Genomic DNA, 27,177 nt, shown 5'->3' on the forward strand with positions numbered 1-27,177 from the left:
TGTGGCCCACAGTAGCATGTTGCAATCAGTGGGCTTCCGGTATAGGGTGTATTCTAGAACTGGTGGTTGACTCAAAATCGTCACATCCAAAAAATTAATTGTAGAACTACTGATGTTTGCAGTGAACCTAATAGGGGTGTTCAGCCCATTAAGCGCATCCACCATGGCATAGAACGACTCAGTGGAACCCCTCCATATCATGAAGAGGTTGTCAATGTACCTCCTATAGTAAACGATCTGTTCCCCATACCGAGGAAGGATGTGTTCATTCTCGTATTTAGCCATATATAGGTTAGCGAACCCCGGGGCTAGATTCGACCCCATCGCTTTCCCAGTGCGCTGGATAAAGTACTTCCCCTAATATTGGAAGTGATTATGTGACAACACTAATCTAATAAGATCCAAAATAAAGTCAATAGGAGGTCCTTCATAAGGGCCCACTAAAAGTGCTTCACGTACAGCCATTTATCCTTCATCATAAGGGATGACGGTATACAGAGAGTTAACATCAAAGGTCGCTAGTTGATAATCAGCCAAGATGCAGTCCAGAGAATTTAAACCTCCCAAAAAGTCACCTGTGTCCCGTAAGTAGCTCTTCATACTCTTTACACAAGGTTGCAGAAAATAGTCTACAAACACCGCCAACGGTTGCAAAAGAGAGCAACATGCGGAAATAATGGGACGCCCAGGAGGTTTGCTCAGGGACTTGTGGACTTTCGGGAGGGTATAAATTACTGGACACACCGGAAATTCAACCGTCAGAAATTCATAAACATCCTCAGTAATCCACCCATGCTGGAGAGCAGTAGATAATACGGAGTCAACTTCCTTCTTTATCCGTGGAATTGGATTAAATTCAACCTGAGCATACGTGTCCCCATTGGTCAACTGGGATCTAATCTCATCATAGTCAATAAAGTTCTGTAATACAACGGCACCGCCCTTGTCAGCATTTCTGATGACAAGAGCGGTGTCCTTTCTCAAATTCCTCAGTGCTTTCCATTCGTCGCTAGTGAGGTTAGAATAGTGTTTTTTATTACTGCTAGCAGCCCTGGTCACATCTGAATTAGTCAATCTCATAAAGGTACGTAGACTTGCATTATTGGAGATGGGATCAAAAGTACTGGGACTGCGGAACACCTTAGATGAAGTAGAGACCGTCTCTATAAAATTTGTTTTTTTGGGTTGGTTATCAAAGTATTCACGCAGTCTTAACTGCCGGCCCATTTTGTAATGCTCAATGGACCACTGAAAAGATTTAAAACCGTTGGTGGGCACAAAAGATAAACCCTTACTCAATAGAGACTTCTCAGCCTCAGTAAACTGGTGGTCAGACAAATTGAAAATTAGGTTTTGATTTTGGGCCTCTTCTTGCTTCTTCCACGATTTTTTGTACCCACCCCGCCGCGGGTGGGGCCTCCCGTAGCTAATTCCCTTTTGGAGCGAGTATCCGGGCCTAAAAAAGTAGAGGAGGATGATGCCCCAGAGGGTGGTAAAGTATCTGTGTAGTCAGAATCGGAGGAGGAGTATGAATTGTGGGAATGTGAACCAAAGGAACGGCCGCCCCGCCCCCCAAAAACCTGTGGGGGTGATTATAGCGAAAGGAGCTGTCCCTACCCTCACCAGAGAGCCACCGATAGACTGAGTGTTTTTGGTAATCCAGTTCTACAGTCTCCCATTTCTTTCTTTTAAAGGATATCAACTCCTGCTTATATTTGTCTATCTGATCTTGTATTTTCTCCAGCCAATTCTCAGTTTTATCACCTTTAAGTGAGGCCACCTGTTCCTTTTCAAAGATTTCAATCTCAGACTTAACTTTTCTGAGCTCAACACCAACCTCCTCAATTACTAACACAAGCAGGACTAGAGAACACTTGTTCAACACACCACACCATTTAACACAGAAGGAAGGATTCTTCCTTCCAATGGTGGGTGTGTTGACAATCCTAAAACCTCGGGGTATCCTCTTTTTCCGAAAATACTCAGAAAGGAACTGACCATGTAGGTTAAGGTCAACTTCCCTCCTGCGTAATCTATGTAGTTTATGGTATAAATCAATGGGTGTCTGCGAAGGCAGTTTATCAAAATCTACTTGATTAAATAGTACACGTTCAGCCTCATCATCAGTAAGGCTAACCAGCAAATGTTTTGCATCACTAAGTGACTGTTCGTCCAATATACCTAGAGCATGTGACATACTGCAAATAGCCAGTAAATTCGGTGTGTTTGTAAACCCAATCTATGCCCACATCCTCTGATCCAAACAATCACAAAAAATATTGACATTAGAAAGAAAAAAAGAGTCCTCAGGAACAATTCCGATGCAGGTCGAGCTGAGATCCAGTTGCAGGACTGTGTGGACCGGTTTGTTCGTCGTGGATATAAAAGAGGTGAAGTGCTTAAATGCCTTGCCAAGGCACGTACAATCCACGATAAGGGTGGCAATTCCGCCAAACAACCAAGAGAGCCTAACCGTTTGATCTTTAAAACCAGTTGCAGTACCAATTTGAAGTCCATACAGAAAACTGTCACGGACAATTGGCCCATTGTTAGTTCTGACCCCAGGTTTAAGTCCATTGGTCCAAAGCCTCCTTTATTCAGTATACAACGCGGCCAGAATTTGAAGGACATTCTTCTTAGACCAACCATGAGCACCGTTGGCTCCAGTGGTGGACAATGGCTTGGTAAAAGACCAGGGTGCTACAAATGTCTGCAGTGCACCACATGCCGGTCTATGGTTACTGGACAGTCTTTTAACCATCCACTATATGGGACCAAGATCAAGTTGAGACATCATCTGGTCTGCACCATGAACCATGTTATATACTACCTGACCTGCCCGTGTGGCAAGATGTATGTTGGTAAGACGATACGTACCTTTCGTGAAAGGATGAACCAACATCGGTCTTCGATTCACTTGGCTTACTCAACCGGTAAGACTGACAAACCGGTGGCAACACATTTCTTACAATCTAAACACCAACTTTCCACCATGCGGTCCATGATGATTGACTGGGTGCCTCCACTCACTAGAGGCGGTGATAGGAACAAGCTGTTACTGAAACGCGAGGCATATTGGACCCATTTCTTGGGGACAATGTCACCGAAAGGACTTAATGAACAGAATCCATTACACATGTTTTTGTGACTTGGCATCAGTTGTGCTAATGTTAGTTTGGCTTTTTTGTCGAGCCTTCGGTGTTCTTTATTTATTTTTTACCTTTATTTTTTATGCATTTTTCGACAGTGCAGGGGTGTTCAGCTCATTGAGTGATCCACCAGTCATGTCCTCTGATCCTTTTTTGTTTTTGCTTTTTGATTGCATCTATATGTATTCCACTAGATGTATATGCATCTTGTGGTGCGATATCATCTTGTGGTTTTTTATTTGTTTGTTTGTTTGAGGTATATGTTCAGCACGTTTGTTTTTAAATATATATACCTATACCGCTTTGACCATTATTCTGATGGATGCCTGTGTGCCACTGGTGCCGCCCGCCTAGTAACCCCACTAATGATTGAGACATTTTATTTCCCCTGGCAGCTAGGTGGTAGGGTTGGTCCTCTTTGACTTTGCCTTACGCTGATTTGCCTCATATGCGGGAGGTGTACAGCCATGTTTTTAATCTGAGGTTTACATTGTTTGAACTTTTGTTTGTAACTTGGTATTTTCAGTTCTGTCATTAGCGAGGTATATGTTGCCTAGTAACCTCTATGCGTATCGTTTAGATCTTTCCATTTTGTAAATACATTGTCTGAGGCACTCTCCAGCTACGCTACAGTATAACACTTAAACGAGGGGTGTACATAATTAGGTCTATTAGACTTATTTACCTATCACTGTTGCCCGGTTACGAGTGACCGGAAGTGATGCGTAGCAGTCAATTTGGGTGGCAGCTTAGGCATTACACGTTGCTAGCAACCTATCTATTTCGTCTTGGCTACTTATTTGTCCCATATGAGCAGCTGGTGTGGAGACCGTGCTCGGTTCCACACGCTTGCGCACTTCGATACACTGAGGCTGTTTACAATACGCACAATGACGTTACCTGGTAACGCGGACCGGAAATGACGCGCGGCACACAGGAAGTGCCGTGCGTGTCACTGTCCCGGCATGCGTTCCATTTACGGGGCTAGACTCCTGTTGTGGCCACTAGTAGTTGTTCTTAAGCTGGTGTGTGTGCAGGTTTGGCTAGCGCTTTCTGTGTGTATTTGGCTTTGTCTTGAGCTAAGCAGTTTAGCGATGGTTAGCTTGTCTTTGCTGCTAATTGGATGATTGGGGGGCGTGGCTGCATGAGTGGTACATATGGTCTCACTATTCAGGACAGTGTTAGGAAGCAGGCAACCTGGTAATTTGGTCTTGAGAAAGGCTATGCTGTGAGCCGAAACGTTGACCTCCTTTTTGTGAGTATGTGCTGTCTGGATTAAAGTTTATCGTTTTCTGGAGAAGTCTGGTGAGTGCATCCACATTTGTGCACATGTATTGTGGAACTTTGTTCGGATTGGACCTGTTCCTGGATTCTGCACCCCAGCTGCTGTGATTATGAACGACATGTGAGTGCGGCTTTTCTACAAAGGATATATATATATATATATATATATATATAGCTTAATTTTAGTATATCACACCTTTTTATATACTGTATACTATGCAGAACTAAATCTGATCTACACTACCTAGTGCTGGGTACACACTACACAATGTGTGTACCCAGCGGCATTGCGCATGGCGGGACCGGGCATCGGCAAAGTGCATACACACTTGTCAATGCCTGCAGCAACGGCAGGGGCCATGATGCAAAACAACACTATCTGCTTTCATACCCAGGATGTGCTTGTAAAAGGACCTGGTGAAGTAAATGTTGACCAACTGCTTGTGATAAAGTGCAAGTCCCAGAATCTCTCCAGCGAATCGGAAGTAGTTCAAGTGGTCTGGGTTTACTGATGAGTTACTGTTTGGCTGGAAGGTTGTCCCTATTGACAGAATTGAAAACAATTTTATTTCTCTTAAAACAACAGATGGCAACACTAAATAAGACATTTGAAAAGGCAGAAATGGATACAATAACTACATAATGGTTAGCGGATTTGAATACAACCGGAAAACAGTTTCAGATTACTTACCATCTGCTGATTGTGTGAAAAGAGCGTAATCAGGATTGATCATTTCAGAAGACAGTATATCAAACCACTCACGTACAACTCCTTGTCCCTAGATCAGAAAATATCCAATAATTACCAACCAGAAATCAATCTACCAGACACAGCCACATAAACTTATATGTGGGGCAGGAGTAACCTTGTTAGGTTATTGCATGTGGCCCAGTATATCCAGGAAGACAGCTAGACTTGCTATGCTACCCCCCACCCCCCCACACACACACACTTCTCTTATCCAAGAAAAACTTACATTGAAGTAAAACAAATGAGATGAATAAATTAAAAATACTTTTCACTTTGAATTAAATATTACATTTATAAAGAGAAAAGTGATATAAATGCATGAATTGCTAACACGCACGGCTGTTTATAAGAAGCATTGGTTGTTCCTGGCTAAATTGTTTAAGCATGGCCATTCATAAGCCAAAACGGCATTTATACATTTGCTTTGTGTTAATTTGGGGTATTGTATAATTACATTTATCAACTAAGACTATACAACTACAGTGGCATTTGCCTTAAAGACTGTAAGTGTAAGCCACATCTGAAAATGCATATAAACGCTGAGGCCGATTCAGATTTGCGCGCAAGTGGACAGAAAATGCCTGCACAGAACAAAATACAGACATAAAAGTCAGTTTGCTTAGTTGTACACATCTATGTTAATGCACTGTATTTATCTGTACACCTCGTCGTTCCATAACAGTCAGAGCACACTTTCCCTTATCCCCATCCTTGGTGCAAAATATCCATCTGGAAACAGACAGATCTCGGCATGCAGAACCCAGACAAGTCCGCAATTCGTTCTTCACATCCTATCTAAACTTCATCTTCATCTTAATGCTCAGTTAGCACCTAAGTACACTCCATTCAGTTACAAGTGAAGCATGTGACTTGGAAACACCTGCATATGTGTATGCTTGGTTACAAACCATGTGCAGTACTAAAAATACAAAATCCATCCCCTCAAAAAATAATTTGTATGCAATTCTGCATCAGCCCACTTGTTGGCATGCACACAATGATCTCCCACAGAGATGAATGAACTTTTGTTTTAAGTGTGATGATATGCTTTCAATGCACAAATGGGTATAAATTCACAGAACAAAATTAGTTTTATTTCCAAATACAGTTCTATGTATTACACTGTAAAAATGCTAAACTGAACTACATTTTAATGCCAGTGGGTAATGGAACTTATGATCAAACAAAAAACAACTCTCTTAATGTTTCTTTGCAAGTTTTGGAAGTTGGGTTCAGATTTCTGTGTTGGTTCCTATAGTTGGCATTCTTGGACGGATGGATATAAAAGCAAGCGCTAGTTTTCTACTTTGGATTAGTAGGTTATGAATATAATAAAGTTATGTAATCTAATACATGGCATAACATACTGTACATCAATTTAATTTTGTAGTAAATTCAGTCAATGAAATCAATAAAAAAAAATAAAAAAAATAGAAATATTTCAAACTTTGCCAAATTCTGACATACCATGCCTTCTTCCCCATGGAAACGCACAGAAATTCCCTGCTTAAGTTTTTCGCAGTTTGATTTAAACACCACTTCACAGCTACTCCTAAAAATAGAATCTAAATATGTAACAAGGATTAATCACACTATCTTCAAAACAAAAACGTTTGGTTTATGAGTTGTATTATTTAAAATCCAATACCTCTATGCACCAATAATATGTCATTCTCGTTCACAGGCCGGTGGACCATATCAGAATCGGGCTGCCCAGAATGTAAGTGCTCATAAAACCATTCACAGCGCTCCTTAAAAGGCTGCAAGACAAAAACAAACATAAAGCTCTATGACTACACATTACAGACCATTTGCATACATTTTCAGGAAAGTGTTAAAAAATGTTTCAGAAAAATAATGTTAATTTTAGTGTAAGAAAAGGTAAACTGATGAAATAAAATTAGGTTGAGACCTTCGAAAAAGTTTAGACAATGAACACTTCATGTTTTCTTAATTTCATTTCCACATTAAATTATAAAGTCCATCATTTCTATTGGGCAGATATACTCTGGGAATATACTTAAATCATTTTCTCAAATACAGTCGGACTATCCAATTCCCAATTATTTTTATCGTTACCTACAGCTGAGACATGCCTGCTCTGCACAATTCCCTGACAATTCTATTCAGATAAAACAATCACCTGTTAAGCAAATGTTGTTGTCCTTGGATGGCTCTCACCTTATTTCTCAGATTTACTCTGTTCTGCTTACTTCACACCATGTGACTGACATGCCGTGTCTTCGTATACAATTGGAGATGGACTTAGGCCCCTTATCTCAAGATGCCTGGGATGCTGCCCTGACTGGCCCACTCGTCCACTTCAGCGAGGTTTCAGCAGATTCAGCTATTCATACTGCACAGGGTGTATTCCACGCCTGAGCAACTGCTTAGACTGGGAGGTAGAGGGGATTCTAAGTGCCCTAAATGCAACTCAATGGAGGGCACGTTCTGGCACCTTATATGGTCCTGCCCTGTGGTTAACTTATTTTGGGTAAAGATTATCCGGGTTCTTGTCTCTACGGGGGTACCCCCAGACACATGCACTCCTACTGTTTGCTTGTTAGCAGCCTTTGAGGACGATATGCAACGATACATTATCAACCTCTGCATGCTTGGTAAAGTCTGTATTGCCAGACTGTGGATGTCCACTAACGGTCCTAGAACCGCAGCCTGGATATCTCTTATCAATGAGGTTGTCAAACATGAGAAGTATGTGTATCTGTCGAAACGTGCTGAAACAAAAATACTACAGTATTTGGGAGAGGTGGTTAGACTCACCGTATATACATCAATAACTATATTTAATGCTGGTTTCCGAAAGACATCTGTTACTATAAGAAGGGAATAGGTGTTGTTGTTCTTGATTATGTTCTATTGACTCTGCTGTACTGCTATAATGTATCATGAAACTGCCGTATAATGACCACGCGTGACATGTTGCTACACAAGATTTGCTTACTGTATCCACCTGAGTACTGATACTATGAGTGAAGAATGCAGTATTATTGTTTAAAAATATGTAAGTTGCTGGGAGGGTTTACTGTTTGTTTATCTGTAATGTTTATACAAAAACTTCAATAAAAATCTTTGAATTAATAAAAAAAATTATAAAGTCGAACAAAGTTCCCTAGATCTTAACTAAATAAACAAAACATGCTTTTTTAGTGGCTTGCAAAAGTTGTCAAAATAAACAGATGTGTCTGTATTACAAAATGACACACACGTTGTTCCAGTATTTTATTCTGAGCCAGCTAATTTCACACAAAAATGTGAAAACCCCCTTTTTCGCAGCTATAATTGGATACCCCTTAGTACTGTGTACAAGAGCTATTCATCGACCCTGGACTGTACGTAGTATAGAAGTTACATGCTGCTATCTTCTTTAAGAAGAACACTGTATACAATTAGCAATCTAGGACTCAAGACCAAGTTCACAGAAATACTGGCATAAAAATATAAAAAAGCAGGGAGGTAGGTGAAGGGTTTATTCACACTCCCCGAATGACTAAAACAAACAGCATAATATACATTTCTCGATTTCTCGCACACATTAAAAGTCCATCTGTTACAACTTCAAGCGGAATTTATAGAACTTAAAGTGATCACCTGGGCTTTAATTATGTGCATAAATCTTGACATCAGTTCAGGACACTCCAAAAGAAAGTGAAAGTGATCAAATATGATCTTGGGATTTCTGAAAACAAACATGAAAAATATCATAATTTATAGACAGTTATATATGTGGCTCATACTGAATTTACAGGGGAAAAAAATTAAACATTGGTGGACACGTTGTTCAAGGGAACATAGTATGGAATGCTCATTGTTAAAAATAAACTTTCTCTAACCCTCAAAGGACAAATTAATCCTAAATAATAAGATTTTACTTACCGATAAATCTATTTCTCGTAGTCCGTAGTGGATGCTGGGACTCCGTAAGGACCATGGGGAATAGCGGCTCCGCAGGAGACAGGGCACAAGAATAAAAGCTTTAGGATCAGGTGGTGTGCACTGGCTCCTCCCCCTATGACCCTCCTCCAAGCCTCAGTTAGGATACTGTGCCCGGACGAGCGTACATAATCAGGAAGGATATTGAATCCCGGGTAAGACTCATACCAGCCACACCAATCACACCGTACAACTTGTGATCTGAACCCAGTTAACAGTATGATAACAACGAAGGAGCCTCTGAAAAGATGGCTCACAACAACAATAACCCGATTTAGTTAACAATAACTATGTACAAGTATTGCAGACAATCCGCACTTGGGATGGGCGCCCAGCATCCACTACGGACTACGAGAAATAGATTTATCGGTAAGTAAAATCTTATTTTCTCTGACGTCCTAGTGGATGCTGGGACTCCGTAAGGACCATGGGGATTATACCAAAGCTCCCAAACGGGCGGGAGAGTGCGGATGACTCTGCAGCACCGAATGAGAGAACTCCAGGTCCTCCTCAGCCAGGGTATCAAATTTGTAGAATTTAGCAAACGTGTTTGCCCCTGACCAAGTAGCTGCTCGGCAAAGTTGTAAAGCCGAGACCCCTCGGGCAGCCGCCCAAGATGAGCCCACTTTCCTTGTGGAATGGGCTTTTACAGATTTTGGCTGTGGCAGGCCTGCCACAGAATGTGCAAGCTGAATTGTACTACATATCCAACGAGCAATAGTCTGCTTAGAAGCAGGAGCACCCAGCTTGTTGGGTGCATACAGGATAAACAGCGAGTCAGACTTTCTGACTCCAGCCGTCCTGGAAACATATATTTTCAGGGCCCTGACAACGTCAAGTAACTTGGAGTCCTCCAAGTCCCTAGTAGCCGCAGGCACCACAATAGGTTGGTTCATGTGAAAAGCAGAAACCACCTTAGGGAGAAATTGAGGACGAGTCCTCAATTCTGCCCTTTCAGAATGAAAAATTAAGTAAGGGCTTTTATATGATAAAGCCGCCAATTCTGACACACGCCTGGCTGAAGCCAGGGCTAACAGCATCGTCACCTTCCATGTGAGATATTTTAAGTCCACAGTGGTGAGTGGTTCAAACCAATGTGACTTAAGGAACCTCAAAACAACATTGAGATCCCAAGGTGCCACTGGAGGCACAAAAGGAGGTTGTATATGCAGTACCCCTTTTACAAATGTCTGAACTTCAGGTACTGAAGCCAGTTCTTTCTGGAAGAAAATCGACAGGGCCGAAATTTGAACCTTAATGGACCCTAATTTTAGGCCCATAGACAGTCCTGTTTGCAGGAAATGGAGGAAACGACCCAGTTGAAATTCCTCTGTAGGGGCCTTCTTGGCCTCACACCACGCAACATATTTTCGCCAAATGCGGTGATAATGTTTTGCGGTTACATCCTTCCTGGCTTTGACCAGGGTAGGGATGACTTCATCTGGAATGCCTTTTTCCTTCAGGATCCGGCGTTCAAACGCCATGCCGTCAAACGCAGCCGCGGTAAGTCTTGGAACAGACAAGGCCCCTGCTGGAGCAGGTCCTTTCTTAGAGGTAGAGGCCACGGGTCTTCCGTGAGCATCTCTTGAAGTTCCGGGTACCAAGTCCTTCTTGGCCAATCCGGAACCACGAGTATCGTTCTTACTCCTCTCCTTCTTATGATTCTCAGTACTTTTGGTATGAGAGGCAGAGGAGGGAACACATACACTGACTGGTACACCCACGGTGTCACCAGAGCGTCCACCGCTATTGCCTGAGGGTCCCTTGACCTGGCGCAATATCTGTCTAGTTTTTTGTTTAGACGTGACGCCATCATGTCCACCTTTGGTTTTTCCCAACGGTTTACAATCAGGTGGAAGACTTCTGGGTGAAGTCCCCACTCTCCCGGGTGAAGGTCGTGTCTGCTGAGGAAGTCTGCTTCCCAGTTGTCCACTCCCGGAATGAACACTGCTGACAGAGCTATCACATGATTTTCCGCCCAGCGAAGAATCCTTGCAGCTTCTGCCATTGCCCTCCTGCTTCTCGTGCCGCCCTGTCTGTTTACGTGGGCGACTGACGTGATGTTGTCCGATTGGATCAATACCGCCTGACCCTGAAGCAGGGGTTTCGCTTGACTTAGGGCATTGTAAATGGCCCTTAGTTCCAGAATGTTTATATGAAGAGATGTTTCCATGCTTGACCACAAGCCCTGGAAAATTTTTTTCCCTGTGTGACTGCCCCCCAGCCTCTCAGGCTGGCGTCCGTGGTCACCAGGACCCAATCCTGAATGCCAAATCTGCGGCCCTCTAGTAGATGAGCACTCTGCAGCCACCACAGAAGAGACACCCTTGTCCTTGTCGACAGGGTTATCCGCTGATGCATCTGAAGATGCGATCCGGACCATTTGTCCAGTAGATCCCACTGAAACGTTCTTGCATGGAATCTTCCGAATGGAATTGCTTCGTAAGAAGCCACCATTTTTCCCAGGACCCTCGTGCACTGATGCACTGACACCTGGCCTGGTTTTAGGAGGTTCCTGACTAGCTCGGATAACTCCCTGGCCTTCTCCTCCGGGAGAAACACCTTTTTCTGGACTGTGTCCAGAATCATTCCTAGGAACAGTAGACGTGTCGTTGGAATCAGCTGCGATTTTGGAATATTTAGGATCCACCCGTGCTGACGTAACACTACCTGAGATAGTGCTACTCCGACTTCTAACTGTTCCCTGGACCTTGCCCTTATCAGGAGATCGTCCAAGTAAGGGATAATTAAGATGCCTTTTCTTCGAAGAAGAATCATCATTTCGGCCATTACCTTGGTAAAGACCTGAGGTGCCGTGGACAACCCAAACGGCAGCGTCTGAAACGGATAATGACAGTTTTGTACTACAAACCTGAGGTACCCTTGGTGAGACGGGTAGATTGGGACGTGGAGATAAGCATCCTTGATGTCCAGAGACACCATATAGTCCCCTTCTTCCAGGTTTGCTATCACCGCTCTGAGTGATTCCATCTTGAATTTGAACCTCTTTATGTAAGTGTTCAGGGATTTCAGATTTAAAATTGGTCTCACCGAGCCGTCCGGCTTCGGTACCACAAACAGCGTGGAATAATACCCCTTTCCCTGTTGTAGGAGGGGTACCTTGATTATCACCTGCTGGGAATACAGCTTGTGAATGGCTTCCAAAACTGCCTCCCTGTCGGAGGGAGACTTTGGTAGAGCAGACTTCAGGAACCGGCGAGGGGGAAACGCCTCGAATTCCAGTTTGTACCCCTGCGATACCACCTGTAGAATCCAGGGGTCCACTTGCGAGTGAGCCCACTGCGCGTTGAAATTCTTGAGACGGGCCCCCACCATGTCTGAGTCTGCTTGTAAAGCCCCAGCGTCATGCTGAAGACTTGGCAGAAGCAGGGGAGGGCTTCTGCTCCTGGGAAGCGGCTGCATGGTGCAGTCTTTTTCCCCTTCCACTGCCCCGGGGCAGGAAGGAATGGCCTTTAGCTCGCTTGTACTTATGGGAACGAAAGGACTGAGTTTGAAAAGACGGTGTCTTTTTCTGCTGATGTGAAGTGACCGGGGGTAAAAAGGTGGATTTTCCAGCCGTTGCCGTGGCCACCAGGTCCGATAGACCAGCCCCAAATAACTCCTCCCCTTTATACGGCAATACTTCCATATGTCGTTTGGAATCCGCATCGCCTGACCACTGTCGCGTCCATAACGCTCTTCTGGCAGAAATGGACATAGCACTTACTCTTGATGCCAGGGTGCAAATATCCCTCTGTGCATCACGCATATATAGTAATGCATCCTTCAAATGCTCTATAGTTAACAGTATATTGTCCCTATCCAGGGTATCAATATTTTCAGTCAGGGAATCCGACCACGCGACGCCAGCACTGCACATCCAGGCTGAAGCGATTGCTGGTCGCAGTATAACACCAGTATGTGTGTATATACTTTTAAGAATATTTTCCAGCCTTCTATCTGCTGGTTCTTTGAGGGTGGCCGTATCAGGAGACGGTAACGCTACTTGTTTAGATAAACGTGTGAGCGCCTTATCTACCCTAGGGGGTGTTTCCCAACGTGTCCTAACCTCTAACGGGAAAGGATATAGTGCCAATAATTTTTTAGAAATTAGCAGTTTTTTGTCGGGGGAAACCCACGCTTTATCACACACCTCACTTAACTCATCTGACTCAGGGAAAACTATTGGTAGTTTTTTCACACCCCACATAATACCCTTCTTTGTGGTACTTGTAGTGTCAGAAATGTTCAATGCTTCCTTCATTGCCGTGATCATGTAACGTGTGGCCCTACTGGACATTACGTTTGTCTCCTCACCGTCGACACTAGACTCAGTATCTGTGTCTGGGTCTGTGTCGACCCACTGAGGTAACGGGCGTTTTAGGGCCCCTGACGGTGTCTGAGACGCCTGGACAGGCACTAATTGATTTGCCGGCTGTCTCATGTCATCAACCGTTCTTTGCAAAGTGCTGACATTATCACTTAATTCTTTAAATACGATCATCCAGTCAGGTGTCGACTCCCTAGGAGGTGACATCACTAACCCAGGCAATTGCTCCGCCTCCACATCATTTTCCTCCTCATACATGTCGACACACACGTACCGACACACAGCACACACACCGGGAATGCTCTGATAGAGGACAGGACCCCACAAGCCCTTTGGAGAGACAGAGGGAGAGTCTGCCAGCACACACCAAGCGCTATATATATATATATACAGGGATAACCTTATATAAGTGTTATTCCCTTATAGCTGCTGTTTATATAGTTTTTAGCTGCCAATAGTGCCCCCCCTTCTCTTTTTTACCCTGATTCAGTAGCAAGTCTGCAGGGGAGAGTCAGGGAGCCGTCCTTCCAGCGGAGCTGTGAGGGAAAATGGCGCTTGTGTGCTGAGGAGATAGGCTCCGCCCCTTCACGACGTCCTTATCTCCCGCTTTTTCTGTAAAAAATGGCAGGGGTTAAAATACATCCATATAGCCCAAGAGCTATATGTGATGTATTCTTTTAGCCAACCTAAGGTATTATCTGTTATATTGCGTCTCAGGGCGCTCCCCCCCAGCGCCCTGCACCCTCAGTGACCGGAGTGTGAAGTGTGCTGAGAGCAATGGCGCACAGTTGCTACCTTCGCTCTTCTGGCTCTGTAAGGGGGCCGGCGGCGCGGCTCCGGGACCCATCCAGGCTGAACCTGTGATCGTCCCTCTGGAGCTAATGTTCAGTAGCCTAAGAAACCCGATCCACTCTGCATGCAGGTGAGTCCGTTTCTTCTCCCCTTAGTCCCACGATGCAGTGAGCCTGTTGCCAGCAGGACTCACTGAAAATAAAAAACCTAAAATATACTTTTATTCTAAGCAGCTCAGGAGAGCCACCTAGCCTGCACCCTTCTCGTTCGGGCACAAAAATCTAACTGAGGCTTGGAGGAGGGTCATAGGGGGAGGAGCCAGTGCACACCACCTGATCCTAAAGCTTTTATTCTTGTGCCCTGTCTCCTGCGGAGCCGCTATTCCCCATGGTCCTTACGGAGTCCCAGCATCCACTAGGACGTCAGAGAAATTTTATTTTTAGTTTATTTCAGCCTTATCACTACTGCGACTTTGTTAAAGAGTTAGGGGCCCATTTATCAAATAATATGTGCAGCTACTGTATGTCCCTGAAAACACCAGTTCTCGAGGGTTTAGCTGCAAATATTAGGGATCTCCTTAATGTATAAAGGAGGGATTGCAGCAAGTATCTCCGATACCTGCTGCGATCCCTTCATTTCTGCCCGCAGCCCCCATAGGTTTCTATGGTGGATGCAATGCTGCCCGATGTATCAATAATGGTACTGAGAAGTATTCCCGATATTGTTCCCGCAGCTAAAGCAATCTTTTGATTGCTGTAGCCCAGTGTAGCATGTGGGCTACAGATCACGGGAAGAAGTTCTGACTGGGTTCCCCGGGAACCCTCCACTGGAAAGCCTCAGTGCAGCACATGCGCAGGACCCCCAGCCGCCTGCAGAGCACATCACAGGTAAGATCCCACCCAGATCGTATTCAATGTGATCGCTGATATATGGACCCTTTAAGTAAATTTGTTCCAAAATTAAAATAAAATAAAGCAAGCAATAATAAAGCACATCTGTTGTATGTGAAATGACTAGCAACTCCCCTCTGTATGAAGTTACCAATATGAATTGAATACAAAAAGTCTAGGAGACTAGCAAGTTAATTAAAAAACAAACAAACAAACTGTGTTTGGCCTGTCTGGAGTGTTGCAAAATAAGGGGAGTGGATTAAAAAGATCAACGGTATAAAGATAGATTGTCAATAGCAAACAGATGGTCGATAGTAAACAGGTTGACATGGTCCAAAGGTCGACAGTTAACTGGTAGCAATGGGCTTAGGTCACGGGGTCAAAAGGTCGACATGATAAAGGTCGACTCATTTTTTGTATTTTTTTTTTAACCCTAAACTTAACCCTCCCCCTAGTGCCGACCCCGAACGCTCCCCCTGGTGCCTAACCTTAACGATCCCCTTCCGCAGCCCAACCCTCTGCCAAGTGCCTAACCCTAACCATCCTCTTCTGCAGCCTAACCCTCTGCTAAGTGCCTAACCCTAACCACCCCCTCCTGACCCTATCCCTCCCCCAGGTGCCTAATTCTAACAATAGTGAAAGACAATGTGTCAACCTTTTCTGTGTCGACCATTTGCATGGCAACCCCGTCGACCTAAGTCCATATTGCCCAAATAACCGTCAACCTTTTAACCATGTCGACCTACTGACTATCTATTTACGGTCTATCTTCCATCAGGATACCCAAAATAAGATGGCACAAGGCTAGACACTTCAAAAAACAAATACATTTCAAATGTATTTATATATACAGTGTTATACAGTGATATACAGTGTTTTGATAAGCAGAACTGCCGAAAAATTGCTTCACAACAAACCCGTGATTGAAACCTACCTTGTAACAAAACATTTTAGAACTTCATCATGTTTGCAAACAAATTCAATAAAGCGTGGAGAAGTCATCCTAAAAAAAAGAAACATAACAATAAATATTACAGGGGCTGCCACTTACAGAGGCCCCCATTCCTTGTGTAAAAGATAGAGATAGGTGGGATGCACCTTTCTCATAATTGGGTACATGTATTATATCGGCACGTATTGTCATTAACGAGGCGAAGCAGGAAGGGACATCGACAAGATGTATTAACATCTTGTCTGCCGAAGCAGGGGAGTGAAAGCTCTCTCCTCCGGCGATGTCCCCCGAGCACACACTGCTTCAGCTCAGTGCTGATGCACTGTATATCCCTGTCCCGGCTGGCTCCTCTGCGCATGTGCGGGATCTCCCTACTCACGCGAGATCCCACACGTAGTCAGGACCTGGCACCCGCCACAGCCAGGGACAGCTCTGTCCCTGCTGTGGTCTATGGGCATCGCCATCTGGGGTCGGAACGGTCTGCGATGCGGACCATTTATACATTGCCCATGCTTATCGGCTTGCTATCTTTTAGAAAGCAGCGTCAATAAGGACATTACGCCCATGTCACCCTGCTGACACCGCTGCCTTTATACATGGGGGAGAAGCAGTATAGCGCACATAACGTGCGCCGATACCGCTTCTCCCCCAGAACGACGGGTAATACATTTTCCCCAAATGCCTCAAGTACCCATGGAAACTAAAGTCTCACTGAGCAGAAACAGAAGCAGAAGGATAATCTGAACAGCTAGGAGCAGGATGTGTATAATGAAGGTAGACTGGATAGTTGTCACTGCCATCAAATTACATGACCTCTTCCATCCTACTGTCAACTCTCGACCATCAGCTCTACACTTCTCATAGACAGTATACACATTAGTGTCTAACTATGATTTTAAGACAATAGCTCAGTTTTTACTGGAGGGACTCCCACTTATCTCCTGTATGGGTGCCCTCATGGGTTACAGTATCAAACATTAAAGGTTAAAACTGTAATAAACAAATTTCATACAAAAAACAAACTAACTGGACTTCTTACAAACAAAACTTCCAGACAAAACAAAAGAACCACAGTAGTGATATACACAGCACAGTGATTACCACAATAAAATGGCAATGACAACAGTTCATTGCAACAACACCCATATCGGGAATAATAGGATTTTAATTACCTACCGGTAAATCCTTTTCTTGTAGTCCATAAGGGATATTAAGGAGACTTAGTACGATGGGGTATAGACAGGGTCCAAAGGAGCCGGTGCACTTTAAATTTCTTCACTGGGTGTGCTGGCTCCTCCCCTCTATTCCCCCTCCCACAGGCAGTTATAGGTAAAACAGTGCCCAAAGGAGAAAAGGACATATATGAGAGAAGGAACATGATAACAAAGAGTGGTGAGATTTAATACCAGCACACCACGAACATATAACAACCAGCAACGGCTGGTAACAACACAGCAATAGCTGAACAGTTAACCATATAAAAAAGAACCTGCAGAAAAGTCAACACACTGATGCGGGTGCCCAATATCCCTTATGGACTACGAGAAAAGGATTTACTGGTAGGTAATTAAAATCCTATTTTCTCTAGTATCCATAAGGGATATTGGGGAGACTTGGTACAATGGGGACGTCCCAAAGCTTCCAGAACAGGCAGGAATGTGCGGAGACTGCTGCAGCATTGCCTGCCCAAACTGGGTATCCTCTTTGGCCAGGGTATAGCACTTGTAGAACTTCACAAAGGTGTTCTTCCCCGACCAGGTAGCCGCTAGTTATAGTTGCAAGGCTAGTTATAGTTGCAAGGCCGAGACTCCACGGGCAGCCGCCCAGGAAGAGCCCACAGATCTTGTAGAGTGGGCTTTCAGAGACTTAGGAATAGGTAAGGCTGCCGATAGATAGGCCTGTTGGATAGTAAGCCAGGACAACCCTTCTTCTGCGCATCATAGAGCACGAACAAGGAATTCGTCTTTCTGATCCGAGCCGTTCGCTTGACATAGAACTTCAAGGCTTGCACAGCATCCAATGCCTCCAGAGGAGCAGAAGGGTCAGAACTGGATAGAACCACAATAGGTTGACTGAAGTGAAACGCAGAGACAACCTTCAGCAGGAACTGCTGCTGAGTCCTGAGCTCCACTCTGTCCTCGTAAAAGACAAAGTATGGACTTTTACACGATAAGGCCCCCAATTCTGAGACACATCTAGCAGAAGCCAGGGCCAGTAACATCACTGTCTTCCAAGTGAGGTACTTGTCTTCTACCGTCATCAAAGGCTCAAATCAGGAGGACTGTAGAAATTCCAACACCACATTCAAATTCCAGGGTGCCGTAGGCGGCACAAAAGGAGGTTGTATGTGGAGTACCCCTTGCAGGGAGGTCTGAACTTCTGGCAACAGTGCCAATTTCTTCCGGAAGAAAATGGAAAGCGCCGAAATCTGGACCTTAATGGAACCCAGACGCAAGCCCTTATCCACACCAGCCTGCAGGAAATTTAAGAAATGTCCAAAGTGGAACTCTGCAGGTGGATATGTGCATTCCTCGCACCAACAGACATAGCTTCTCCAGATATGATGATAGTGTTTTGACGTCACAGGTTTCCTGGCCTCAACCATGGTAGCAATAAAGTTTTTTGGAAAGGCCCTTGTGAGCTAGGATGTTCCGCTCAACTTCCATGCCATCAAACGAAGTCGCCGTAAGTCCGGGTAGGCGAACGGTCCTTGTTGAAGAAGATCGCTTCTTAGTGGTAGAGGCCAAGGGTCTTCGACGGACATGTCCAGAAGATCCACGTACCACGGCCTCAGAGGCCAATCCGGGGCACTCAGAATTGCCTGGACACCTTGATTTCTGATTCGCTTGAGCACTCTTGGGAGCAACGGAATCGGAGGAAACAGGTAGACCAGCCGGTAAGGCTAAGGCGACATCAGTGCATCCTTGCCTGAGGGTCCCTGGTTCGTGAGCAATACCAGTGAAGCCTCTGGTTGAGACGAGAAGCCATCAATATCTATCTGCGGCCAGTCACACCGGTGGATGATCTGTTGGAACACCTGATGGTGGAGTCCCCACTCACCCGGGTAGAGATCGTGACGACTCAGGAAGTCCGCTTCCCAGTTGTCCACACCCGGAATGAAGATTGTCAACATTGCTCTTGCATTTCTTTCTGCCCAGAGGAGTATTTTTGACACCTCTCGCATGCAGGCTCTGCTTTTTGTTCCTCCTTGTCGACTGATGTACGCCACTGCTGTGGCGTTGTCCGACTGAACTTGAATTGCGTGATCTATGAGCAGAGGAGAGGCCTGAAGCAGAGCATTGTAGATCGCCCAAAGTTCCAGAATGTTGATCGGAAGGAGGGCTTCGAGGGCTGACCACCTGCCCTGGAACTGTACACCCTGGGTGACAGCACCCCATCCTCGCAGACTCGTATCAGTCGTGAGGAGGGTCCAATCCTGAATCCCGAAACTCCGGCCTTACAGTAGATTGGAGGACTGCAGCCACCACAGGAGGGAAATCCTGGCATGAGGTGACAGCTGAATCATCCGGTGCATCTGAAGATGTGATCCAATTGAAATGTTCTGGCATGGAACCTCCCATATTGGATTGCATCGTATGAGGCAACCATCTTCCCCAACAATTTGATGCGAAGATGTATGGATACTCAAATTGGTCGGCGCACCATGCGGACCATCTCATGAAGTTGTCTCGCTTTGTCCTCCGGGAGGAACACGCTCTTGGCCACTGTATCCAGCAACATCCCCAGGAACAGGAGCCGTTGGGTCGGCTCCAGGTGGGACTTCTGTAGATTGAGAATCCACCGAGGGTGTGACAGAAGTTGGATAGTGTGGTCGATATGGAGCAATAAAAGCTCCCTGGATCTTGCTTTTATCAGAAGATCATCCAGGTAAGGGACAACATTGATCCCCTGGACCTGGAGTTGGAGCATCATCTCTGTTATCACTTTCGTGAATACTCACGGAGCCGTGGACAGGCCAAAGGGTAGTGCCTGGAACTGATAATGATCGTCCAGTAGGGCAAACCTCAGATAAACCTGATGAGGTGGCCAAATTGGAATATGAAGGTAGGCATCCTTGATATCCAAGGAAACCAGGAATTGCTGTTCTTCCAGGGCCGCAATCACTGCCCTCAAGGATTCCCTTTTGAACTTGAAAACATTCAGGTAAAGATTCAAGGACTTTACAATCAAAATAGGCCGTACCGAGCCATCTGGCTCTGGTACCAAAAACAGGTTGGAGTAATAACCCCTGCCTCGCTGTGGTATCGGTACTGGAACAATGACGTGGGACTGGACCAACTTTCGGATGACCTGTTGCAACGTAAACTGCGTATCCTCCAAAGCAAGTAAGCTTGATTTGAAAAATCATTGGGAAGGCGCACGGTCGAACTCCAGCTTGTAGCCCTGAGAAATGTGTTCCCTTACCCAGGTATCCTGGCAGGAGTCTTCCCAGATGCGGCTGAAGTGACGCAGTCGAGCTCCCACCTCGAGATCTCTTCAGGGTGGGTGGGCACCGTCATACTGAGGACTTAGTGGAAGCAGAACTGGTGCTCTGTTCCTGAGAGCCAGTGACGGTAGGTCTTTTTGACTTACCTCTGGTGCCCCTATTCGCATTGGAGGCACCTCTGGCTCTACATTGAAATCTGTAAGACCAATAGGACTGCACAGATGGCCCCAGGTAGGAACGCCTAGCTGGCGGGGCCCCAGAGGGGAGAAACGTGGATTTCCCAGCCGTGACTTTGGAAATCCACGTATCCAACTCAACCCCAAAGAGCGATTCCCCAGAAAAGGGGAGGGATTCCACACTGCGCTTTGATTCTGTGTTCACTATCCACTGACGCAACCACAAAGCCCTGCGTGCCGACATTGCCATGGCAGAAGTCATGGCATTAATATTCCCCATCTCCTTAAGTGAGTCACACAGGACGCGTGTAGTGTCCTGAATGTGCTTGAGGAGAGTCACCATAGTGACCAGAGGCATATCCCCGGAGAGGCCCCCCTGAATTTGAGTAGCCCACGTATGAAAGGCATGGGTCATCCAGCAACCTGCTATGACCGGCCTCTGCGATACACCTGCTACCATGTAAATAGATTTGAGTGTAGTTTCTATATTTCTCTCCCCAGGATCCTTTATAGTAAAGGAATCCAGGGAAGGCAGCACCGCCTTTTTGGACAGTCGAGAGACTGATACATCAACCCCCAGGGGTTCCTCCCAAAATTTCCTACCTTCAGGAGCAAATGGGAAAGCGCAAAAACGATTTGACACTTGGAATTTTATGTCTGGATTTTTCCAGGCTAACTTGAATAAGCCATCTAACTCTGCAGAATCAGGGAAAGTGACATTAGGCTTGTTTTGTGGAAAGAAAAACGACTGCTGTGACGCAGTGTCCTCTAGAGGGAGCTTTAACACATCCCGTGTAGCCAGAATGAGGAGTTCAATACCCTGAGCAGAATCGGAATCCCCACTAACAGGATCCAAGTCCTCCCCATCCTCCTGTATTTCCTCATCTGAATCAGAGAGCAGAGCAGGCAAACCACGCTTCTGTGGTGCTGCATGAGGGAAGGGGGGCTGTGTAACATCTGCCCTAGCAGCTACTGTAAGTCTGCTACAGCCTGTTGTAGTAGTTGAGTTTTTTGTACATTAGCAGTGAGCTGGGATGACATTTCAGACATCATAGTTTTAAGAGACCCTAGCCAGGAGGGCTCTGGACCCTCTCACCCAGCCCCTTCACTGATCTGTGAAGATTGGCTGCATTGTTCACAAAAAACAGAATCAGATGATACTGGAGAGAATCTAGTGTGACATACACTGCACAGCTTGTGTTTACCCATGTTTCAAAGTAAGCACAATAACATACACATACACACAGACCGTTATATTTTACTGCCCTTACTGTATGTGAAAGGAGACACACCAGCACACCCCAGTGAGGCTTACAGCTAATTATATCACAGTAACACTAATAATTTCTGTCCTGTAGAGGACCCAGATAGTGTACAATAGCGGCTCTCCCCCTTTGCTATGCCCTGTACCAGTTTTCCAACGTGTCTTGTGAGGCATGAAGCGCAGTGTGTTGTCTGTGGCTGCATTAAGCAGAGGAAGGTGCCAAAACGCTGCTGGTCCCACTCTGAGGTAGCTCCGCCCCCCACAATGGCACCGGAGCTACAGTGATTTTTTATACTGGCAATGTCTCCTGTTTGCTTAAAAACATCACACAAGTGCTAGTTCAAGCTATATGTAGCCAGTCTACACGGGGGAAGGGGGGGGCTCTAGCAGGTCCCCCCCAGGAGGGGCCCGTATGCCGCGTCCGTGTTCAGCCGTACTTTGAACCTCGTCACCTTCAGGCATACGTTAGGGGTGTGCGGCGTGCTGCGATTGTGACAGATAAGGCGCAGTGCCCCACTGAACAACAACGGTGGTCTTGCAGCAAGGAAGCGACTCTGCACCTCGCAAAGGCCGGTGACCGCCCCCCCCCCCCACACCCCCCCCCCCCCCACACCCCCCCCCAACTCCCACAGAGCAGGTATGCTGTTGCCCAAACAGCATACCGAAAATAACAAACGTTTAAAAGAACTTGAAGAAAACTCTCTGGAGCTGAAGAGATGTGCATCCTCTCCTGAGGGCACTTTTTCTAAACTGCCTGTGGGAGGGGCATAAAGGGAAGGAGCCTGCACACCCAGTTAAGAAATTTAAAGTGCACCGGCTCCTTTGGACCCAGTCTATACTCCATCGTACTAAGTCTCCCCAATATCCGTTATGGATGCTAGAGAAATAAACTATATAGTAATTAGTAAGTAAAGCATAAGCAGCATTGTATTAAGAGCAAAGCGTGTAAATTCCATTATGCTAACTCAAACAATCCACATTGCATTCTGTTTGCAACACAAAAGAAACATATGGATGAGTCCGAAGGATTATTATTATTTTTTATAATGGCAAAGCATATCCCTGCCCCCAAAACCACCCAATGTAAATATCATTGTCTCTGACTATACCTCTAAGGGGTATATTCAATTGAAGTCGAAAGCTGCCGCCTGTCGAAAAAATGAATGTCGGAATGGATCAGACTTCAACTGAATATACCCCTTAGCGGTATTCTTTCCGCCCCCTTCCACACCCATTCTGTTTCTGCTGACTGGTGTGGTATCATCATTTCCGCTCACTACCCCCTGGGGTAACAAGGCGCTCAACCGTTTACGCAGCTAAACCTGATAACTGGGATAACTGTAGAAAGGAAATTGGGCGTGATATATCATTTGAATACCGCCCTTAGTGTGAATACCCTCATTAGGAAATTTCAATCAACTGATTAAAAAAACATGGAAACTCCAATTCCTATTTTCAAAACAAGAGGATGACATAAATGGATTTAAAAACTTTAGTACAGTAACTCCACTGTTATATCAGGTTTATCATTTAGCACAGTTAAGAAGCCGGTGGCTTCTTCTTGCTTCACCCCATCTCACAACTCACATAAGGAGACTGCCCTGTTCCATGTTGCCCTGTCTTGTATACCTCAGAATTACACAAGACGACAGATAACTGCCCCCTACAAGATCAACAGTGACCAGTCTATTGAACGGTTAGGCTAAGAAACACGGCACACACAGACGATGAATAGTTACTAGAATCTGACCACCTAACCATTGTCAGGCTAAAAAAGAAAAATAGAAATAAATTACCCCAGAGGCATCTGGCAAGAACAGCACATATAGAAGGCTTGTATGACAGCACTGAGTCGATTTGAGGTCATTGAGATAACATCCTGACCATCTGCAACAGCTTCGTGAGCCCCGACAGTTTCATAGCTCCTAAAGTCCTCTGTGCTTAGTGATACGGAGAGATGTTCTGTGCTTCCATTCTCTCCGACAGCTGATTGATGAGCTAGAGAAAGATCTTGTTGATCCAGTGGTTTCTGCTTCAGCAAAATGCAAGTGATGTTGGTGGAGTCTCTCTGGCTTTTAGTCAGTTCTGTGGCTATGAGAACTAACCATTCATCTAAGGAATGCCAAAGTAATTCTAAAGGCTGCAATGAATAAAATAAAACTTAAACCAAAATCACAGCACAGCATTAGAATACTGGAAAGCAGAATTGGGCATGTAAATCAGCAATGCTTACTGAAACAGTTATTTTATAGAAAAGAGAATGAGATATAGAAGATATACAAAAACAAAAGGGGTATCGCACAAACCTTTTAGTTTCTCTATTAATGTTTAGATTGTAAACATGCATGCCTTGAACATATATCATACAATGATACCATCATGCTAGTACTATACCATACTCATTTTCCCTGCTGCAATGTATAAGATGTGTGTATATCACACGGTATCTGGAGGATAGATCTACACGGTCTATTTAGACACACTATAGGTCGACAAGTACAAAAAGGTTGACAGATGAAAGGACAGGTAAAAAAGATGGGCATGACAATGGTCAACACATGTTTCCCAACATTTGCTTGATTTACTATCCACGTGCACGAAGATTGGGAATAGTAATCTGTGGCAAGCACAGTGGAGCAAACAACCTTCCCTGAAGCATGGCAAGCAAAGCGAGTCCACACGGAAATATACAAGATGTGGCCAAGAAAATACAAAACATATCTGTCAACCACTGTCATGTCAACCTTTGACCATGTTAACCTAATGTATGTCTACCATATGGTGACAACCTATTTACTGTCCATCTAGACAGTGTAGATTTTCAATACCATGCCCAACACACTAACTGCTGTTTCATAAAGCTTTACTGTGCAGGTACGGACAGACTGTTCTCCAGAGCCACTGTCTTCATTTACTAAACATGAATGTATTAAATATATATGAAGAAGCATTTTCAAAAGCCTATTTAATTACCAAGTCAGATTAAAATGGTGCAATGTGTATGCTATATAAACCAAACACAACACATTCATGATGAGTCATTTCCATTTTTTACCAATGTACTACATTTGTTCATCTACACTTATAATACAGTTGTAAGGGTTGTGTTTGTACATAGAATTCTTCTTGGAGAAATGTACTCCTTGGGGCCGTGTATGCACTATGGAGACATTTTATTTCTGATGTCCAGCGCAGTCAGCATATAAATGTGACACAAATAAAATGGTTTAGGAATGGCGCAACAGATTACACCTGAAACACAGATGGTCAAAATTCAGTTTTCTAAAAAAAGTTTGTATACAATTTCCAGCACATTTGCTATATAGGTACAAATCCCTCTTTACAGTGAGATAATTCTATACCATCAATTCTGTAAACCCAAATGGGTGTATACGATACCAGGTACCCTAGAAGTGGGTCCAGGCCGCGCACTGCCTGGTACCTTGTTCAAACAGCCGTTTCAAACAGCTTTAGGCCATTTGGACAAGAAGATGTTTTAGTAGCTAAAATACTGATAAGGTATCTCAGCTTCTGCTGACAGAGGTCTCCGGGGCTACACTACTGGAAAGTAGATACTGACATCCTATGTGTTCTATACATTGATCCACTAATGGCCGCTTGGGGCACACAATAAGGATTATAGAAATATATTAATATAACGTTGATTGTGTCCTCCAATATAGCTTGGAGCCTAGATTAGAATAACATACACAAATGCAGGAACCATGTTGCTTTGCATGCAGGTTTTGGGTGCAGGCATCTGAAAAACCTTTAATATAACACATTGTATCTCATTAAAACCATCTTACATTGCATGCAGGAGGGTTTAAGAGGTCTATACGCCTGGTGACATTGTACATATTCATGCAGGCAGGACATAATATATAAATAGCAAAAGGGCTTCTTTTTCTTCCTAGGACTTTCTGTGCTTTGCACCCTCCTTCCCACTGTCCCTCTATCTAAGTATATGACGGTGTGGGGAAAGAAGTGATAGCACAGACAACTCCATATTTTTCTCTCTCCACATATTTTCTGTGCACTCTCTCATCCAAAAAAGGATACGAGATCACACGCATTTGGACAGCAGAAGTGCACTCTGCATCCCCCAATGGTGGAAGATAGACTCTCTCATTCAGCAGATTACTGCCATACTTCACTGGAAACGCCCAATCTCATCTGATCTTAGAAGCTAATCAGGCATGGTCAGTACTTGGAGGAGAGACCTCCTGGGAATACCAGGTGCAGCAAGCACCCATTGGTGAAAAGCAGAAGTTATAGCTTCAAGCTTGAATTGGGAGATTCTTCTAACTCTTCTGTCCCAAGTTTTATATACCAATAAAAAAAAAAAACTGCTATTGGAAAACTTCACATGACTGCATGGTATTAGCAACTTTGTATACAGGCAGGATGATTTCCATTCCCCTTTCCTGCATTGCATTTCCTTGCTTTGTTATGATGCAATATGTAAGGTACATAAGTGTCTTTTACCTTACCAGAATTAGGATTCAGGACTAAGGTCCTTTTTTCTTTTTGTTAAGCATCTAAGAATAGACAGAGGCATTCTTTGGCTAGCATTAGTGAGACAGACAGACACTCTTTCGGAAAGCTGCCACAATTAATAATCAAGCTATATCATATAGTATACTGAAAACGTACCCAGATGGGAATTAACAGTCAACAAAATTAGGGATTCTGTTTAGAAGTCCCACATGATGACTGGAGTACCATCTAATGCAACTGTATATTATTTTTACCTTTGACTTATCAAGTCAGAATTTGTGACCCACTTGGGTCAGTTTTTGATTTGAGTAAACAGTACTTTATCACCAATGTGTGTCAATCCTCTTTGCTCCTACAATTTTTATATTGAATAAAAAGTAAGATTTTACTCACCGGTAAATCTATTTCTCGTAGTCCGTAGTGGATGCTGGGAACTCCGTAAGGACCATGGGGAATAGCGGCTCCGCAGGAGACTGGGCACAACTAAAGAAAGCTTTAGGACTACCTGGTGTGCACTGGCTCCTCCCTCTATGACCCTCCTCCAGACCTCAGTTAGGATACTGTGCCCGGAAGAGCTGACACAATAAGGAAAGGATTTTGAATCCCGGGTAAGACTCATACCAGCCACACCAATCACAACGTATAACTCGTGATACTAGACCCAGTTAACAGTATGAAATATAACTGAGCC

General features: G+C 44.6%; 1 protein-coding gene across 2 annotated transcripts in view; it reads right to left on the reverse strand.

Moving 5' to 3' along the window:
- Positions 1-27,177, reverse strand: part of HACE1 (HECT domain and ankyrin repeat containing E3 ubiquitin protein ligase 1) — a 185,466-nt gene that overhangs the window by 39,617 nt on the left and 118,672 nt on the right. For both annotated transcript variants that reach the window (XM_063917044.1, XM_063917042.1), the window contains exons 12-18: positions 23,783-24,126; positions 16,082-16,150; positions 8,794-8,881; positions 6,833-6,944; positions 6,652-6,749; positions 5,125-5,212; positions 4,825-4,974 (exon numbers count right to left, since the gene is read on the reverse strand). In XM_063917044.1, the coding sequence (XP_063773114.1) occupies positions 4,825-4,974; positions 5,125-5,212; positions 6,652-6,749; positions 6,833-6,944; positions 8,794-8,881; positions 16,082-16,150; positions 23,783-24,126 (949 nt within the window). The remainder of the gene's footprint in view (positions 1-4,824; positions 4,975-5,124; positions 5,213-6,651; positions 6,750-6,832; positions 6,945-8,793; positions 8,882-16,081; positions 16,151-23,782; positions 24,127-27,177) is intronic.

This window comes from Pseudophryne corroboree, chromosome 4 (assembly GCF_028390025.1).
Source record: "Pseudophryne corroboree isolate aPseCor3 chromosome 4, aPseCor3.hap2, whole genome shotgun sequence".
Classification (NCBI taxonomy): Eukaryota; Metazoa; Chordata; class Amphibia; order Anura; family Myobatrachidae; genus Pseudophryne; species Pseudophryne corroboree.